General features: G+C 36.8%; 1 protein-coding gene across 5 annotated transcripts in view; it reads left to right on the forward strand.

Moving 5' to 3' along the window:
- GULP1 (GULP PTB domain containing engulfment adaptor 1) overlaps positions 1–19,849 on the forward strand; it is a 165,505-nt gene that overhangs the window by 100,355 nt on the left and 45,301 nt on the right. For all 5 annotated transcript variants that reach the window (XM_030018370.2, XM_030018372.2, XM_030018371.2 and 2 more), the window contains exon 6: positions 18,658–18,729. In XM_030018370.2, coding sequence (XP_029874230.1) covers positions 18,658–18,729 — 72 coding nt within the window. The remainder of the gene's footprint in view (positions 1–18,657; positions 18,730–19,849) is intronic.

The following is a 19,849-nucleotide window of genomic DNA, read 5'->3' on the forward strand; positions in this document are numbered from 1 at the left end:
GCACTGTATATATAATATCTAACAACTGTAATCTGGATTGAAAATACAAAACTGCAAGAGATTTAGCTCATTGTCGGACTTTGAAACACCCTCAATTTTAGAAAGATGGAATGCCTTATGATTCCTTGAATATTAGAGTTGTCCTTTGGCTACATTGCGCTTGTATTAGGATTTGCTTTGGGAATTGAATGTAAGAATCTAGAACAATTTAGGTTGAAAGGGACGTCTGGAGATGATCCAGTTGATTTCCATCTGAAAATGGGGCTGACTTCAAAATCTGGTGAGACACAACAGAGCCTCATACAATCAAGCTTTAAGTACCAGCAAGGGTAGAGATTCGCAGCCTCTGGGCAGCCCGTTCCTGTACTTAATCCCTGTCATTGTGATATTTTTTTTTTCCTCATTTCTAGTTGTAATTTCTTTTGCTGCAACTTGTGACTCCTAGCCTTACACGCGCGTGCACACACATACACCAGTGTCGTCATCTTCTGGCTGGACAAATGCAGCTCCCTTAGCCATACACTGTGGTCCATTTTGCTAACCATCTCATTGCCTGTCGCATCCCTCACCAGTTCCAACTCCAGCTAAGATTTGGCTTTCTTAAGTTCATCCCTGCATGCCTGGAAAACATTTCTGTATACCTCCTAAGTAGCCTGTCCCCATGTCCACTGTCCATAGGCTCCCTTTTGTATCTGAGTAGTACGAGGCATTGTGCAGTCCAGCTGATTGCTCAATCAGCTGTTAAGGCATGCAGGAATCCTTTCGGGAGTTATGCAGTCTAGCCAACTGCTGCATGGCCCATGGCTTTAAGAGGAAAGTTGATGTTCTCTTACTAAGAGGCTTCTACTACCATAGCAGTTGGTCTAGCCATCTTTGACATTCAAGTTAGGTTTAGTTTAAGCTTCAAAGTGTGAATGCCATTTAAGGGAAACAATAAAACTACAAGGGCCTAATTTATTCTGCAGGGCCTGAAGAGTTAGCCTTGTTGCTGTGCCCATACAGGAAAATGCTGTATGTTTCTGCTTACTACAGAGCTGGTCTCTTGGTTGTAGAGGGCTGTGGCTAGTGTTTGGAACTGGGATTCTAAAGTTTCTGGAACACAGGTTGTTGCTAGATTTTTCAGTTTCTTTAGATATGGGGAGGAATCAGGCCTAGATGACATTTTAAGCCTTATGTTTTGTTTTACTTAAAGAATGGGATATTGTTGCTCTATTTCATCTTGGAATCAGAGTTGCAAAAGGGCTGGAATGTGAAACTTCTGGAATTCATATGACTTCTGGATTATGAGGCATAGTTTATGTATGTGTACTGTAAGATTTGGTCTCCTAAGTATGTGCATTGTTTTGGTTAAATTTGAAAATCTGCAGCAGGGGATTCTGTAGTATTGATTTATTTGGCATGGTCTGTAGTTAGGAAGACTTATGTTGGTGGCATGATTAACAGAGTACACTGGTTTAACAACATGGTACCTGAGATGCATCTGTGCCAGGTACATTCTTTAGATTATTTTGGTTGTATAAATTATGATTCTTTCCAGTAGTCTTGGTGTAGAAGAGCTATTTTTTGGAATGTGGGACAGCCATATGTTGACTTGTTAATCAAACAAGTTCTGAAAGTACAAGAATATATTTGTGTGTGTGTATATATATGTATATATATATATATGACATACAGAAAAGGCAAGTAGAAGTTTTTCTGTAGTGGTAATAGCAACTCTCTTTCAACAGCAGTTCTTCATAATTTAGCATTTAGTATTGAACACAGCATCTAAAGCATATTTCTAAAGATACTGTGTTAACTAAAAGTTTTAAAATAAGTTTTAAACACATGCATTACTACCCTTCTCCAGGAACTGTCTCAAAAGAGCTGAGCAATGAGACTGTTGAGACAAAAGACTCAAAATCATTAGAAGCTTTGTAACAACTTTTATAATGTTATTTTCTTATTCTTTAGAAAAAGAATAAATTGGTATTTGAGTATAAATCTTCACTTTACTGTGAAAGATACTCAGAGTCATGAGTTCCAGCACTGGCCAAGAGCAGGCAGCAATTAACTGGTAGGCAGTGCGTGATATGAACGTTCATTCAAGACAGCTGAACAAAACCCAGAGGTTTGTCCAAACAGAATTAACAAAACAAAAAAAAAGTGTGCAGAGAAAAAGGATGGAATTTCCAAAGACCTTAGGGTCAGCAAAGATTTACTCAACTCTCCATGTCCCTTTCTGTTCTGTCCCTGTTGCTGATATTTATTCCCTTGCCTCTTCTTAAGTGTGCTTGAAGCTACTAGTAGCCTCATTAGCATGCCCTCTGGGGATTCTTTGTGCGCAGTTATATTTCCATGTGAGCTGTCAGCTGTGAGAATATGAGGTTTCTTTAAGCAGGCTTTTTGGCCTCTGGACCATTAAGTGTCAAGCGAGTTGCATGTCTGACACTGGGACTAACAGGCTGTAGAGTTCAAACATCTGGATTATTGTACTCGTGGGCTAGGTGGCCCACAGCAGATAGATTGTTCTTGCTTTAAATTAGAATCAGGCCTTCAGATGAATTAACTCCTCATCTCCCTTTTTTACTTTCGACAAAGCTGGGTATTTCTGTTTGCTCAACTTTTCCATTGTTTATGGAGCTATTGCTGCCTTCTTACATCTACTATTCACCAAAAATAATTAGGAAACTCTCCCAAAATAAACTAGAAAAAATAAATAGAACTGGGTGATAAAAAATAAGAGAATGGCACAACTTTTTGAACAGAAACTTCTACAAGGACATACAATTTTACCAACAAAAAAAGGACTACAACAGCCAGGCTGTTCAGCATTCAGAAAAGAAGTTTCGCATATACTGATCTTCATGAGGATCCTCAAGAAACAATTGGACAAGTCACCAGCTGCACTCTCTGACTTTATTAACTTTAATAAAATAATAACGTACACTAGTCAGTTGTGGAACCTGATCTGTAATTAATATTTCTTTCAGAAATGCCTCCTTCAGATTATTCAGAAAGTGTAAAGTCAACCTTGGCCTATTTTAAAAAGCATTTTGACCTTTGAACCTGGGAATTTTAGATATAACTTATTAGAGGAACTAATAATTTCTAGTTTGGGACATAGCAAAGGAAAAATATTTGCATGAACTAATTTGTAAAGCTTTGTTAAAATGTTTTGCATTTTCACTAGAAATTATTATTGGCCACTAAAAGGGGGAGAGTGATGGGTTACATTGGTCTAAACTTAAAATTTTTTTCCTACTGTATACTTTTGCATAAGTAATATTTTCTTCATTCTGAATCCTTAAGGGAAATCAAATGTAGTCAATTCCTGTAGTTTTACAAGTTGTTTTTCAATTTGTTGCTGTAGTATTACTGAAAAGAGGGAGAATGTAGAAACAGGGATATACATCAAATCTTAATGATCTGTGTGGAACCAAGGGTTGCATTTGAAGGCACAGATAATTTGAAGCATGGACTAAAAAGGTCCCTAAGCCATATCTCTTCCTATTGCTGTAGCACTTACGTGCTTCTGAAAGGGAGATGCTAGGGAGACAGATATAAGTAACTCAGCAAATGTCATTAATTAGAGCATTCTGTTAATAAGATTAGGTGGGAGGGAAGTCTTGTCTACTCATGAATATAGGATTATTGCTGAAAATCCATTGAAGTCAGGAACGTGTAGGTCTTCCCAAGTCAGAATTTAGAGGCCATATCCCAACTTGCAGTTTGAGGCTTTGAAGAACTCCAACTATTAAAACCAAATCCATTCTCAAAATGAAAAAGCATTCACCAAAATTGCATGTGCATACTTAATGTTCAAAACAATTTTAAAAGCTGTAAAACTATGTACAGGTTTGGGGTTTGAGTTTTGTTTTGTTTGGGTTTTGTTTGCTTATTTGTTTGTTTTCTTAACAGATGTCTAAATGACAGTGTGAATGGTGTTTCTTTGGTATGTGGTCAAGTGAATCCTCCTTACTCCTTTAGTGATGTATTTCAGGGGCTTGCCATCTTCCCTCTCTTGTCTTTGGGTAACCAGAAGAGAGGGAGGTGGGAAAGTTGGACCTCTTCACTTGGTTTTTATTTTTTGCTGCTAGAATGATGTGTACAAGGAAGAATGGGGTTCAGTGTTTGTCCTGGTTTTGGCTGGAATGAAGTTAATTTTCTTTCTAGTAGCTGGTATAGTGCTGTGTTTTGGATTCAGGATGAGAAGAATGTTGATAACACACTGATTTTTTAGTTGTTGCTAAGCAGTGCTTATACTAAATCAGGGACTTCTTGGCTTCTCATGCTGCCCTGCCAGCCGAGGCTGGGAGTGCACAAGAAGCTGGGAGGGGACACAGCTGGGACAGCTGACCCAAAGAAGCCAAAGGGGTATTCCATACCATATGGTTCCGTGCCCAGTATATAAAGTGGGGGCAGTTGGCCAAGGGGCACTGTGGCTCAGGGATTGGCTGGGCAACAGTCAGCAGGTGGTAAGCAATAGTGTTGTGCATAATTTGTTTTGTATATAATAATAATTATTATATTATTATTATTGTTGTTGTTGTTCCTGTTCCTTTTCTGTTCTATTAAACTGTCTTTATCTCAACCCACAAGTTTTACTCTTTTTTCTGATTCTCTTCCCCATCCTACTGAGTGAGGGAGTGAGCAAGCAGCATTGTGATGCTTAATTGCTGGCTGGGCTTAAACCATGACAATGTTTTATATTGATTATTGGTAACACTCAGAGGTACTAACTGAAATTGTGCTGTGCTTTTCCAAGAGGTTAGTGTGAATTATCACAGTTCATTAGATCATAAATTCTTTGAAGCTAAGGGCTATCTTTTTGATGTTTGTACAGCCTCTAGAATAATGAGGCAGAGGCTCTAGGTGCTACCCTGATGCAAATAGTCGTAGATAAAAGTTGAGAATAAGTAAGCAACAGAAGACTTTGGACTTGACTCTCAAGAGCTTTCTTCTCAGTTGGAATAGTTGAATGATAATGCAGACAAGAAATGGGTGAATTATTATCCTCAGTTTCAAGATAGGCAACTGAGGTAATACTGGAGGTTTTCCACAAATCTGCCCCCAGTATCTGTTCTCAAATCAGATCCCAAATTTTGAATTCTACTTCAGTGCCTTGGGCTCAAGACTAAATGTGTTCTCAATACCTGCTCTCGTATTAAAAAGGATCATGTTGCTATTTATGGAAGACTCTAAATCCTTATATGAAGGATTTTAACATACACTGCTTTCTTGTGTTCACCTAACAATGTGAGTATCACTATAATGATCTAGACTAGATTAATTTTACTACTTTAGCGCCAGAATTTAGGTCTTTTATTGAAAAGCATAATTTTTTTTATGAAGTAAGAAGTGACAGCCAACGTTAGTGTTGGATTAATTGCCATTGTAAAATAATTTATAAATTACTTTCCAACTCAGTTAAGTTCTTTTAGAACAGCTCATCTGAGATGTCCATCTCATCTGCTGATGGATCTTAAGGTCATGATAATAGTGGTTTCATTTTGTATCTGTTATTGTCAGGTTGAAGTAGTCACTATTAAACATTTTTGCAGTTTGCTAAAATAATCTTCCTAATAAAAAATCTAGTTCCCTAATTTGTATTGTTTAGAGGGAAAAATGTTTCCTATGTTTAGGTAGTGCTCTGCAAATTTTTTTTAAATATCTACAAAGTGGAAGCTTAAAGAGGCAGTTCTTTCTGTTCCAAGTATTATTTTAAAATAAATGACTCTCATTCTAGCTAGCTTTTTGAAAAACTCTGTTACTGATGTTCTTGAAGTGCCTGAAGGCCAAGCGTTGAATTATGGTGATCACATATATTTTATAGCTGGCTTTCATGTGAGATTATGTGAAGAAAATACAGTTTCTTCTAAAAAAAGAGATTAACAAGAAAGAATATAAACAAGTTCATAAAACAATAATCATCATAGAGGAGACACTTCCAGTTATATGTAGGAAAAATGAAAGATACAGTACAGCTAAATCAATATAAGAAATGCTTTTCTTGTTAAGGCTCATTGCCTAAGTAGTACTTGCTTCCAGCATCTTTGATGGAGTTGAAGAAGAGGGATTCAGAGTAGGATTTGACTTTAATGCAGGCAGGACATTCGCAGATAATGAGGCAGAGGTATGTTAAGGGCAAGTTCCTGGTCTTCGAAAGGAAGATTTCCAATATGTTTATGTTATTCCATAAAAATCTTAAATGTGATTCCTGAAGATTCTTTACCAGGTGATCTTATATTGTGGTCACAAACCTGTAGTAGATGAAAAAGCTATCCAACTGCTGTGTTTAAGTGCCACCCATTTAGTCTTAAGCTTCCATATGTTCCAGTACACTCCAGCCACTGTTCTTCATTTGCTCTTTCAGCTTGCCTTTAGGTGTGCTTTCTCTATGCTAGTACCTCTTTTCAGTTCAAAGAATGACAGCACCCAGAACCAGTGCTGGCTTCCCTGTCCTTTTTCTTTTCCCACAAGATACCCACTTTAAATAAAGATATTTTCTCAAAAATTCAAACGTGATGTAATTTTGGGGTCACAGTTACTACTGTGCTTTGTCCTCTGTGTTTTTTTCTCTGCTGCATGGAGCTTCTCTCTCTTTAACTTTCACAGATAGACAGCTAATCTGATTTTTTCACTTGGCTACCCCAGTCGCTGAAAATTTCTGAGTGTATTCTGTGAATACAGTAACTCAGCAAGATGTCTACAGGTGTCATTTGTGTAAAATTAACAATACATTTAAAGTAGTAGATGGAGCTTAGGAAGTAGTTTTCAGGAGCAAAGAAAAAAATTACAATCTTGGTTAGAAAACGCACATTTTCTTGGCCACTTCTATCAAAATACTGCTATTAGTTGATGTGAATATGGCATTTATTTTAGCACGTTTTTGTAGATTATCCATGTGATTATGGATTACGCTTTACATACTGACTCAGCATATTTCCCCACTGAGGTTGCTTTACTAAGAAAATGTTAGGCTTATTCTTTTTTTACAAATGTAGTGGTTCTCAGTATAGGAATTCTACAGTTTAGGCAACAAAAAACAAAACCAAAAAAACCAACAAAGGTAGTTCACACTTCATGCTCCTGTCCTTTAATACACCTCAGGACCTACATCTGTCCTGAGGTGTCTATACATAGAATGTATGTATAGATTATTTGCTACACACTAAAGTAGTTATAATACTAGAATTTAAAGAGCAGTTGATCTTCTGTGGTAATGTTAGTTTAAAAGAAAATGTTCAGATTATGTTCAAAATCTGTGTTGCATGAAAAAATTACCAAAAGTGGTATTAAATTTCCAGGCTACTAAAGCTAAAGTACTAGGTCCACACTTTCGTGATTCTTTCTCCAGAATAACTATTTTCTGGTGCACTGCTTGTCCTCCGTTTAACAGCCAAGTGTTTCTATGAATCAAGAATTAAAACAGGAGTCATTTATTCTAATCTGTGGTGCAGTAAGGCTCACAGTATTAAAAGTCCTGATTCAGAAGAGATGCAATGTCCTTAAAATAGGCAATTTCATATTTCACATTAAACTGGAAAAGGGCTTTAACAAACTGAGGGTAATGGCCAATAGTTATTTGTTCCTATTACTAAGGCTGTTTGAATGAGAATTTTGTTCCTAACTGTGACTTCTTCTGTTTTTTGTCCCACAGGGAATTCCTGTTTCTGTGTTTACAATGTCATTGCATGTTGCCATGGCAAAAGAGTGTGATGATACAAGTTCAGCAGTATCATGTTAGTCAAGGACAAAGGAGGTAGAAATTAGTTTAGAGCAAAATAAACTTGATTCACAAAATTGAAAATGTCTGTGGAATTGTATCTCTGCTTTTAGAAGATATAGTTAATATTTTCCAGTACAAGAGGGTAACTTCAATACTTTTCCAGTTGTCTTTATTAATATATATACTATATATATAAAATTCCATCACAATTTCTTCCACAACTTGTAGAGTTTACTTACACTGAACAGAGGAAGGCTCTAATGATTTTGTGTACAGCTTCAGTCTGAAGAAGTTACTGCAGGCTGAACGTTCAGAATTGCACAATCCCACCTTGAAATGGCACATGGAAACTCCTGGCTGTTCTTGTACATGTTGTTATGAAAGGAAGAATCTGAAGCCTGCGCTCAGATTCATGCCTAACAATGAAGTCATCTGGGAAATATCTCTCTGAAGGAACAGCCGCCTTCTGAATGACATCATGGCCTGTTTACTCAAGTGGCTCAAGGGTGCACCCCTAATCCAGCAGCTTCACTCCATTAAAAAAGTTCTGAGTTAAAGTGCTCCAAATTTTAGAAAGCTTCATCTTATTGGTAAAACAGAATGTTTTTGCCAGTTTTATGAACTAAGATTGGTTTTGTTACTGCATACTTGACAACATAGATTGTTTCTTCATAAGGGTTTTTTGTCATCTCGGTTCAGTTTTCATTGGTTTTGGGGAGGTTTTGTTTGATAGGCTGAATATTTGCAACAGGAAGAAAAAAAAAGTCAGCAGGACAGATGGAGCTTGAGAACACTGAGTTCAAGCTTTAACTTGCTGTATTTTGTGAAAAAAGCTAGATAGCCTGCAGAATGCTAATACAGAGCAGACCAGTACATGTTATAGTTAAAGGAACAGTGGCATTATGAAAACCAGTGGGTTGATACAGCAGGGCAAAACAGAGCCAAAAACTAGGACAACAGTTTTGCGTGTCTTATGCGGGGTGTTATAGTGGTAACTCTTAAGAAAGTTGTTGTGAGAATACCAGCACCTGGAATCTTGACCTTGCTGTTCCTTTAATTGTAGCATTATACTAGATTGGGGTTTTTTGAGGGGGTGAGGGAAGGTCTGTCCCTTAGCTTTATGGGAATGCTAAAGAAAATGAACTGTAACCTCAATTTGGGTAGACTAGTGGGTTTATACAAGTAGTAACAATGAAAACATTTTTTCACACTGCAGTACAGTGAAGTTCCCTCTAGACTTGCCAGTGTTGCTAGCTAGCGTCTGTGGAGATTAAGTGGGAATTAAAGCAAAGGTGGTCTCTGTGTTCTAAAATTTCTAACAGTACACTTGACATCTTTGCAAAAGAGTCTGTAGACATAGAACTGTTTGTACTACTTCAGTACATTTGAGTGGAACATAGGAATTGCTGAAGTTGTGTCTTACAGTTAATATAAATTAAATCACTGTTTTGGCATCTATTTTATGAAAAAATGCAAACAAGATGTCAACTTTCTTATATTAAGATATTTGAAAATATCTAGGACATGGTGAAAAGTAATATTTAAGTAAATTTGCAGGCTTAGTTTGACTTTACTATTTCCATAAAGAAATTATGCTTGGGTTGCATCCAATTCCTGTGGTGCAGAACTAAGTCTGCTGTCTAATTATGGACTTGTAAAGCTGAAAAACCTGTCCACTCTGTTATTATGCACTTCTAAAGCTGAAAATTTGATGTTTAAAATAGTGAATATGAATTATTTTTAGGTGGACTCTCTTCAGTTAAGGTAAAGTAAACATTTTTTACTGGGAACAATCCAGTCAAGAATACAAATTTTCTGAATTGAGGCATTCAAGGAGTATGACATGTCTTCAGTGAGTGAGTATCAGAGATGCTTCATGTTTGGAATATACCTTTCTAAAGGAAGTGCCACTTTTGATAATTAGTTCTGTTTTCCCTGTCTGACTACAGAATGGTCCTTGTGTCTGTACAGGTAGCCTTCCCTGTGTACCCACATTATCAGAAGTATAATGTATTTGAATTATCACCTTCACTGAATGTTGGTTCAATAATGATAACTCTTACAGAAATAAAGAGGTGCTATATTTTAAGATTCAACAGTGAATTTAGAGTTGCTAGTTCTTAGTTCTTGGAGATCAGAGACTAAATAAAATCTAAACTAATATGAGAGTAATGATAGAGGATTGCAGGAACTGGCAAGGATGTTATTCAGCATCTGTAGTTAGGTGCCTCAGTCATTTTCTAGGCAAGTCAGAAGCAACTCATAAAGACCATGAACATGGTCAAGCTAGATCACATTAGTCAACAGTATGCTCATTTGATGAGTTATCTCTTGTTTGTTATCGTAAAACCTCCAGGCAGTAACAATGATACACTACAGGAGGCTCTGCAGTTGATGAATAGAGAAACAGAAGATAGTAATTTGATACCATTGTTTGATGTTAGATGAATCTCTGTGTTAAGTGTTAATAGCTTCTGTATTGAAGCAAAGGAGTTATATAACTTTAAGATGGTGCCTTTGGATTACTCACAGACATCTCCTGTTGCAGTAAAAGATGCTGACAGATACTTCTGCCAGGGGAAAAAGAAAAAAAAAAAAAAAGAAAAAAAAAAGAAATCTGTTCCCATGTGTAGAAGCCAAAACTGGAAACACTGAGTATGTCCAAATTGAAACCCAGAGGGTAAAGTTTGGAAGCATGTTGTTATTTAATTTACTCCTCCTTTTTATCCCATCTCTGAGCACAGGATTCTTGCATGTGAAAGCTAATGAACACTGCAGCACATGTGAAGAAAGAAGGCTGTCAAAAGAATGCATGTGTCCCAATCACAACCAGAGAATCTATAATAAGAAATTATTTTTCTCCCGTGATAAATCTGCTCTCACTCCATTTTCCCCTGCCCTTGTTTCTTTCATGCCAAATATTATCTCTGATTTTTTTCGTTTATTTATAAGCTATGGGAAGTGCACCTGGGCTTAAAACAGGCCTTCAGTATGCTATACTACTATTATTAGCATCGCTGTCATTTGTGCATTGTTAAAATCTTCCTTTTTAAGTCCTTGTCCCAAAGGTTTTTAAAGAATTCTCTAAAAATTCCTTGAGCTTGCTGGTTCTTTTGCTCCAAGCTGGAGTATCCCTAGGGGATATTCCTATTACACTCCTGCTGCTGCCTCCGTGCTTCCACTGGATGGGAATGTAGAGCTCCCTTAGACCAGCAGTGAACTGCTAGCTCCAGCTAACAAGTCTGCAGAGCAGAGCCAAAGAACCACTTTTCCCTCATCTAGTTGTTTGAGGTGGAAGTAAATCTGCATGTAGCTGTGTTTATTCTCAGCCTGTGGCTAAAATCTGGGTAGCTGTAAGGTGGCTGGTAACGGTGTATGCAATTGGAGAGCAGTGTACATCCTCCCAGCACCACCCCAGCTCCATGATAATCTTCAGATTCAGCCTGACAATTCTTCAGGGCATGATACAGTTTGAGATGTGCTTCTGAAGTGCTGTGTAGATTGATGGACTGACAAAATACTGAATTTTTTTTCTTGTACAACTGGTATTTCCTGTAGCGACAGTCTTGATCAGGTAAGCTTTTTACCTTTTCTGCTTTCTTTCTGTATTCCAGCCTGCTCATATCTTCTTTGTGGAGGTACTAGCTGTATTTCTTAACATTAATTTACCTTTAGGATTAGAGGTAGAGAACAGCTTTGATAGCTGTGTTGCAATCTGATTTGGTCTTAAATATATCCTTGTTGATACCCCCCCTGGCATATGACCACACTGATCTCTCTGGAGAAGGTCTCAGTTTTGACCATTTACAAAGTGTGTCCTAAATTCTCCTGAAGTTCTACTTACAAACAAACTGGTTATGTTAACACAAATGTATGCTCCTGTTGTATTTTCCTTTTTCTGTGCCCTTTAGTTTTTCCCATCTGGCTGTGGTTTAAAATGCCGTGGGACTTGAAGAAGAATATGACTTGGTGTAATTATTCTCATTCTTTTGCCTTTAAAATTACACCAAGCTAGATTCATCTTACTTGGACCACAATTAAGGTTTCTTCCCAGTGAGCAGCTATATAATTTCTCTGCTCATCAAATCTAAACATGGGTTAGAAGACAGGTGTAGGCAGGATTAGGACTGCTGTATGTCCTCAGTTCCTCAGGCATCTTTACCAGAGTGTTTCTAGATATTCCTGCTTCCAGACATTTGGGTTCCTGGCAAGAACCACATCCAGAGCCTGGTGAGGTATACTGCTCCAAAGAAATGTCTATATTGTCTATGTCTCATCAACCATTCAAAGATATGTTAAGCTTTAGTTATAAAATTATGTTCTGTATTATTTAGCACCAAATTTAAAGACTGAGATGATTGCTTACACATTTGATAGTGAAGCATTCTTAGTTACTGCACTTACAGAGAATAGAAGAAAGTACAAATTAAACCAGTGTGGCTTGTTGAGAGGTTGCTTAAAATTAAGCTCAGTATGTTTTTTACGTCACTAGATCTGGAAGATTCTTTTGTTAACTGTTACCTAATTATTTTACGTCACTAGATCTGGAAGATTCTTTTGTTAACTCTTACCTATATTATTTTACCTTTCTCTAATGCTGTCTTTTTTCCCCCAACATTTCAATAGCTTATCAAATAGATTTTTTTTTTCTTTATATCTTTCTGTAAATATTTTCACCTCTCTGTTTTCTCACATTCTCACATTAATTCTTAATAATGCCGTAATTCTACTGAGGGATGAAATACCTGGCAATATTTGATTTCCATTAGAAGATTTCTATTAGAAGACCCTTCTGTTTTTTCTTTATATTTTTACTCATGCATTCCTTCCTTTTTTTGCAAATAGTACTTTAACAGTCCCTTAGAAAAATGCGTAGAATTTTTTTCCTGTGTCAGAGTCACCATTTGTGCAGAACATTGCATGTCAGACGCGGGGGATATTCAGGGAATGTGCTGATGTCTGTGGCACTTTTCTCTTTCATACTCATGTGGTGAGTTTGATTTCTGCTCTCATTTGAGCAGCAATCATGCTTGAAAGAGGCAGTTGTTTTTAAGGTGTCACTAGAGAAGTGCTCCCCAAAAGGGAAAAATCTCCACATTTATGTACTGTGGCAAAAACCTGTATTGGTAGAGAACAAAGGAAGCTGTTACAGGTGGAGAACTGGACTGTAGGGTGGGGAAAGAGAAGGAACCAAAAATAGGAAGAGGTGTATATTTTATAGTCGATATTGTACTTCTGCTGTTTAATTGACAGAGAAGACTCTCGAATGCAAGGCTGAGCAAAAACTGTTCATGTCTTAGGAAGTGATTAACAGCTTAGACATTTGTTCATCTGTTTTCTGCATAGCTTTAAGGCTGGTCCCACTTTCATTCTCATTTTATATTATATACTGTCATTCTGATGTTATCAGAATGTGGATACATTTGTCTTCCTTTCATCACTAAATCAACATCCCTTCAACTTCTGCTGTAGAAGGAGCTAATTTGTCAAATTTTGGCAGCAGGTATGCAGTAATTTTGCATTGCTTTTTTCCTTTCTTTATTGGTAAGTGTTTTTTTCACGTAATTACATTTAAATCTGCATAAAAGAGAACTTCTAATATTGAGGGATTTCAGAGTAATAAAGAAATGTGGCACTGTGAAAGACAGGGGTTTTTAAAGATTGAAATAAGATGACAAAAGAAAACAGATGTTGTTTTATTATTAAAATATCCTACACTGCTCTCTACTGGGAGAGTAGAAGTCTATGTTAAATATTAAAAAGTGCACCTAAAACTCTCTCTTAGTCAAGTTTTAGGTTTAATGATTTTTTTGATCCTGGTAAAATTAACTTTCCCGAAGGATGGATAGGGTTTTTTGTATTTCCCCTAAGTTTTGAAGAGGAGGACCTGGATATATAAAAAGTAGAATGTTGAGGGTCAAAATGTAAGCTGATGGGGAAGAATTATTGGAGAGTGTCTTGTTAATGGCAAGGAAAAAAAGTGAACTGTTAACAATTCACCTGACCTTACTAATAGCTATTGGGCATGTGATAACAGTAATAGACTTGTCAAAACTGTAAAGGATTCTGAATGCCTGAAGTTGCCCTATGTTTGAATTGACTTTTAATTGTGCCAGCAAAATAAAAGTAAAAAAGACTTGCCTTTTATTTTAATAGTTTCTCCAGCCAAAGTACAACTATAAAAGCATTTTTAATAATTTCACTATGGAATTGGACCAAAAAGTGTCTTGCTCACATTAATGCTTAGGAAAATTTTCATTTCAACTACATTCTGAAGGAAGAGATATTCCCCACAAAGGGTCTGTTTACTAGTTGGTTGTGTAAGGTAGCCCTCCTGGCCATTACAGGGCTGAATTATTCTCCCAGTTGCTGTTAATCATAAAAATTCTGTTGATTCTAATATGATGAAATAGCGTCTGTTAACTTCCACAGCTGCACTATCTTGCAAATCTTTGCATGTGGAGTGAGCACATCTGGTTGTCTGCTAATATTAGATTATAAATAGTTTGATCTGAGGTGCTTGTCTTATATATGGCTGGTCAACAGCTCACTTTCTTAATGGCAAACATCAGTGAGGGAAGAACAAGCCTTAATGTACTTTAAAGGAACAGTTAAACTGTTTTGAGTGATAAGATCTGTTGACCTCATAAAACATTATTTCTGATTATAGACAGCTGCAAGTGAGATCAGAATAAGTAATGTATTAGAAAAATATCCTTTCATCCATTTTGTAGGGAAAGTGTTTGGAAGGAGCGCAGACTGCAATGAAAAATGTGTAGTAATTTATATGGGAAAAACATTGCCTTAGCTTGCTTTATGTTATGCAAAATATTAAATGTCATCCTCTTTGAACTTCTTAAAGTATCCAGCTGAAACTCAGTATGATTTTGGTGAACTTCTCATTAGCACTAAACTTAACGATACATAAATACTTAAAAGGATGACTCTACTGGTGTGCCTAACTTATTGATCATTTTTGTTTGAATTGGCTTATTATGCATGAAGTACACCAACTTCAGGAATAACTCTCGTACTAGTTGCAAACAGTAAATCCATGTAACAATCGTTATATGAACATTTTTCATCTGTATTATGTATTTGATGTTAATGAAGACTTAAGAATTTAATGCATTTCTTAATTTGCATATAGGATTAGTACTGAATGATCTGAAGGGGAACTGCTACGTTATTTTCTGTTTCTCTCTTCTGCAATTAAGTGTAGGAGTTGTATTAGCTTGTTGACTTTCAGGAACAGCTACATTTCATGTTGTTGTTGTTCTTCATCAGCCAGGTCTGCAAAACAACCATAGCTGCGGGAGGGAACCTGAAGTGATCAAAGTAATAACTGACTTTTAAAGTTCCCATCTAGAATTCTGCATCACTATTGCTTTCTAAAGGAGCCTGCTCTTGAAAAGGGAAGTTTCATATTTACCACTTCTGCTTTGAAATTTTTGTTGCAGAAACTCTTCCATGATGAATATTTATACTATTTGTGCCACAGCTGTACCGAATTCCTGATATAACAAATACTTCTTCTCTGTGTTTGTGTGCGATTTGGTGAGAAAAATCTGCTGAAAAGACCATAATGAAATGGCCATCTCCCCGTTTCATGATGATGGTGAATTAGTTGTTAGTTATTTACTTTATAAATCCCAGAGGTGGCAGTGCATCCATTGTGTTAGAGATTATACAAACATAGAGGCCTTTGTCACATTGAGCTTGTCATCCAAAGTCTCAGCTTTGCAAATATATATGTGTTTGCTTAGCTTAACTACTATGAGTAATGCCATAGTAATTGGTACCTAATATTAAACAAAATATGATGATAGGGCAGATCACACAGAAAAGGTACAGAGCAGATGAAAAAAGCAAGCAATAAAAAGCCTCCAGTTACTATGTTAGCTGTATGTTAAACCTATATTGCATAGTTATTCTTTTGTTATAATTAGAAAATAACTTGCCTTGATTTAAAATTCTGTGAATATTTTGCCCCAAAATAGATCAGTCTAATTAATATAAATATTCAGAATATTTGCTCTTAATTCCTGATTTTCTCTTTATTACTCTTACAAAAAATAAATAAATTAAATGAGAAAGCTTATGAAGGTCAGGCATGAAATGTGTAAGCAGTTATAACTAAAATTTGAGCTTAGCTGAGAAAAAAATAGAACTGCAGTTAACAGATACAAATATATCAAACAATGCAACGCATGGCATGGTCTCGTCATCTCTGATATTAACACTTAAGATACAAATCTTCTTTGTATTTCTGGATAAAATGCATCTTACTATATTTTCCTATGCTGAATAGTTTATTAAGCATGAGTTCTATTTCCACATCCAGTTCAAAACTGCTGAGAGCAACAAAAATTTCAGTGGTGATGCTTAATGTCAAAACAGATACTCATCTGGAAGACTACGCATTGCGACTGACTGGTGGAATTCTGGTTGGTTAAGTTATGTTCCATGAATACTGATACAAAGCTCATGATGTTTCCACATACTTCGGGCCTTGGTTGTTTATTTCTTTTGTAACTAGTTGAGCAAACCCAATTAGTATGTGCTTCTTCAGGTTTTGTCAGTCATTTAAACCTGTGCTTTCAGCACTTTATCTTTCTATTTAGATGTTGTCTACTCCCTCCCCTCCATGATCAGAAATGGTAATTTCTGATTTGGGGAACATTACTATGGGCTTAAAAATTCAGTGACATTTAACTGATTCCCCAGCTGTGGCAGAAGCTTAATTTGCTGCTTACACTTTCTAAGGCAGTAATGTCAATTAGCATGAGGTACAAGCCCCTGGGAAAACAGTATTTATGGAAGTTATTGTTCATGGAAAGACTGGTCTGCTGCTGGGATTTATTGAATACAGTGAAGATACCTTCATCTTTCTTGGACTTTGAGCGAGATAGCTGAGAGGGAAGGGGAGGGGAAATGACTCTATTGCTTTTGAGATGTCTTTTGCCATCTCAGATCTCAGCCATCTGGATGGAAGTAAGTGAATAAGAACCATAGGGCAGCCCTGTGCCCTTCTGGGGAAGTGGCTGCAGGTGAGGCAGCGTATCCCGGGGCATCTAGAAGTGTACTCGACACAATTCCACCCAAGGCCTGGCCCTAAATCTGTATCAAGAAGTACCAGGCTGCTTACACTGACAATGCCTCTGGAGCTGCCAGTTTCAAAAGTACACCAATAATAAGAAGCACGTGTGGATGAAGTACGCTCAGATGTCTTCCATTTCACCATGGGCAGCAGTGACCTGGGTTCTCTGTTCATTGAGCCTTGTCCACACTTGCAGCTGTTATTTCCTGTGTTTATGCAGGATTCCTGTACTTTGTACAACATACCCTGGCCTGCTCACAAACTTTACAGCAATTATACTTCCACGTTTTGTATTGTGCCAAGTGTGTAGTGTATAAATATGCTTGTGTACAGATATCTGGTATTATTGGCATTCCTCTTAGATTCTCATCTGACTTTATCTACTTTCTTTCTTGTCCATTTAAGCTTGTGGTTCCTTTTTCTTTTTTACTCACATACATTTGCTCACATATATTCACTCACCTTTCCCTTTCTGTCACATGTAGTATCCATAATGTCCAAGAATCATTCTTCTTTCTTTACATGCATTTTCTGCAACTGTCACTTTTCCAGGGAAGAACACACCCTCTATTTATAAAGTCATCGGAGATGTTGCATGAAAGACATCAAATCAATAATAAGAGGTTTCGCCTTTGTTATTACAAAACCTTGGTATTCTAGCTGGAGAATTGTAATGGTGGAGAATACTGACAGCAGATGTGCATGGTGTCTTGATTTACACACTGTTGTATTCAAGATGACATATCATATTTCAGAGTCAGTAGCAAATTTCTAATGAGATGTAATTATTGCTAGAGCTGCAAAGTTTCTTTGCAGGAGTATAGCTTGAGACTACAGTAAACACATTTTGAAGTTTTAATAAACACTTGAGAGTTACTATGTTAAAAGCATCTGTAGCTTGGCAAATTTAAGTTCCTTTTGAAACTGCTAAGACTTAAAAATTACATATATCTCTGTGTGGCATGTTACACAGAAAATTGTGTTCTTTAGAGAGAAAAGGAGCTTCGTTCTTTCTTGCTAGCATTATTTTGGCATATACAGGTACATGGTGTGACTTAAATCAATGGTACCTCAATGTGAAAATCAGTTCAAAATTAATTATTACACAGCTGCGGTTCAGGCAGGTTTATTTGTACCTTTCATCACAGTATAGTAGAAGGCAAGCAAAATTGTACGGAAGAACGTAAAGGCATTTCAGTGTACAAATAAAGAAATGGTAAGATCCCTTTGAAGTGTCATGCTTTGTATATTAACAGGTGTATGTTTGGTTTTCATTAAAACCTTACTTGGCAAAAATGTGATCTCCAGTAGAAATTCTTTGAATATGAGCCTTGTTTTTATGTAAGTTGGAGCCTAGTTCCTTTAAATCTATGAAATTACTGTACCAAGCAGCTGTAAGAGCAAAATCAGGCCTTTTTAATTTATCTTGCATCACTATATTAAAGTTTTAGTAACATAGTCCAAACCATTGGCTCATGTTGATTCATGGGAGGTATCTTATATCTGTATTTTTTTTTGCATTTTTTTCATTATTTTCCAAATGACAATTTCCCAGTGGAAAAAGGTGCTTAACCTCTAATTTACAGAGTTGTATAGGATCGAGATAAAGAAAATGGTTTTTTTAAAAGCTGCTTTTGATAACTCTTATATTTGTCTAATTAGAATTCTAAATAGTTCTTACTATTCTCTTGATTAGAAATAGCTGTATGAAGATTTGTTATTTATCAACTATTGAAACGATTGTCTTTCCAAGATGTTATTTGGAAATAATTGGAAAATAAGATTTCTTGAGTTAATTGGGCATTTCAAAGCATAACTCATTTCTCACAAATTACAATCCTTTCAGTTTCTTGGCAGTACGGAAGTGGAGCAGCCCAAAGGTACAGAAGTTGTAAGAGATGCTGTTAGAAAATTAAAGGTAAGAGAATTTTTTTAGTGAAATGTAAATGGAATGTATTCTTAACCTGTTTTCACAGCTAAGACACTTTGTAAGTGTTTCCAGGTAAATTCATTCATTCTAGAAGCAGTTGCTTTTACTAATCTCTTCACTGGTGTGTAGGCCCTTCCCTATTATGCCTGTACTATCAGATGTTCTGCTGTACAAATATTTAGTTGTGTCCTAGATTATACAATTATTTATAGTATAAAGTTTATGTACCTCAATATGTAATGCTTGTTCTTTGGAAACTTTAGGGCTTTGTTAGTACTAACTTAGGTAGCAACAATTTGTATTAACTGCCATCCTCACTTTATGACTATTAAATGCCTCTAATTATGGCACTCCAGAGTGTTGCCAGAGAATTTAAGCAAATGAACTCTTCCATGACCAAAAAACTAGTGACTTCAGTAATGCCTGTCCTGCATTTCTCTGGGCTCTGCGTTGCTTCCTGTGAGCCCCAGTTAGGTGAGTTGCCTCTTGTTGCAAAAAACAGAGTACCCAGCCACTTAAGGTAAGCTGTTGGTACCAGAGACCAGAAGTAAGAATGTCAAACCACGTCATAAGTGGGCTGCGCTAGTTCTGTGGGTACTGGCTGTCCTTGACTGCTCTTCATCTAAAGCTCACATGTCTGAGCCACGAAAACTGACTGTTAGACTGGAGGTGAAGGTTTGTGGCACTGGCATGAATGTCCTTGACTGTCCAGCTGTGATAATTGGTGATATATCTGGAAATAGAGCTGTGGTGATAGATTAGGATTTACAAACCAAGCCTGTTTATGACAAGGGGCATTACTGCCTTGTCCTCCAGGTCTTTATGTTTTGTTGGAAAAAGTCTGTGCGCACAAACACCGTCTATGTGCTGGTGCACGTAGATGGCTGAGAAAATCAGACATTTACAATTTCTTCTTCATTATATGTCCTTGGGCACTGAGGGACTTGGTAGACAATTAAAAAGTATCCTAGTGAAATGACTTGTTGAGGGTTGCTAACTGATAACACGGCTTTGACTTGACTGCTGGAGTGACAGCTAATATGCTTAAAGCTCTTCAAATGCTATGAGCTGTGGTAGGGAATGCTGATTTGATTTGTCTGCTAACTCA

This window comes from Aquila chrysaetos, chromosome 6 (assembly GCF_900496995.4).
Source record: "Aquila chrysaetos chrysaetos chromosome 6, bAquChr1.4, whole genome shotgun sequence".
NCBI lineage: Eukaryota > Metazoa > Chordata > Aves > Accipitriformes > Accipitridae > Aquila > Aquila chrysaetos.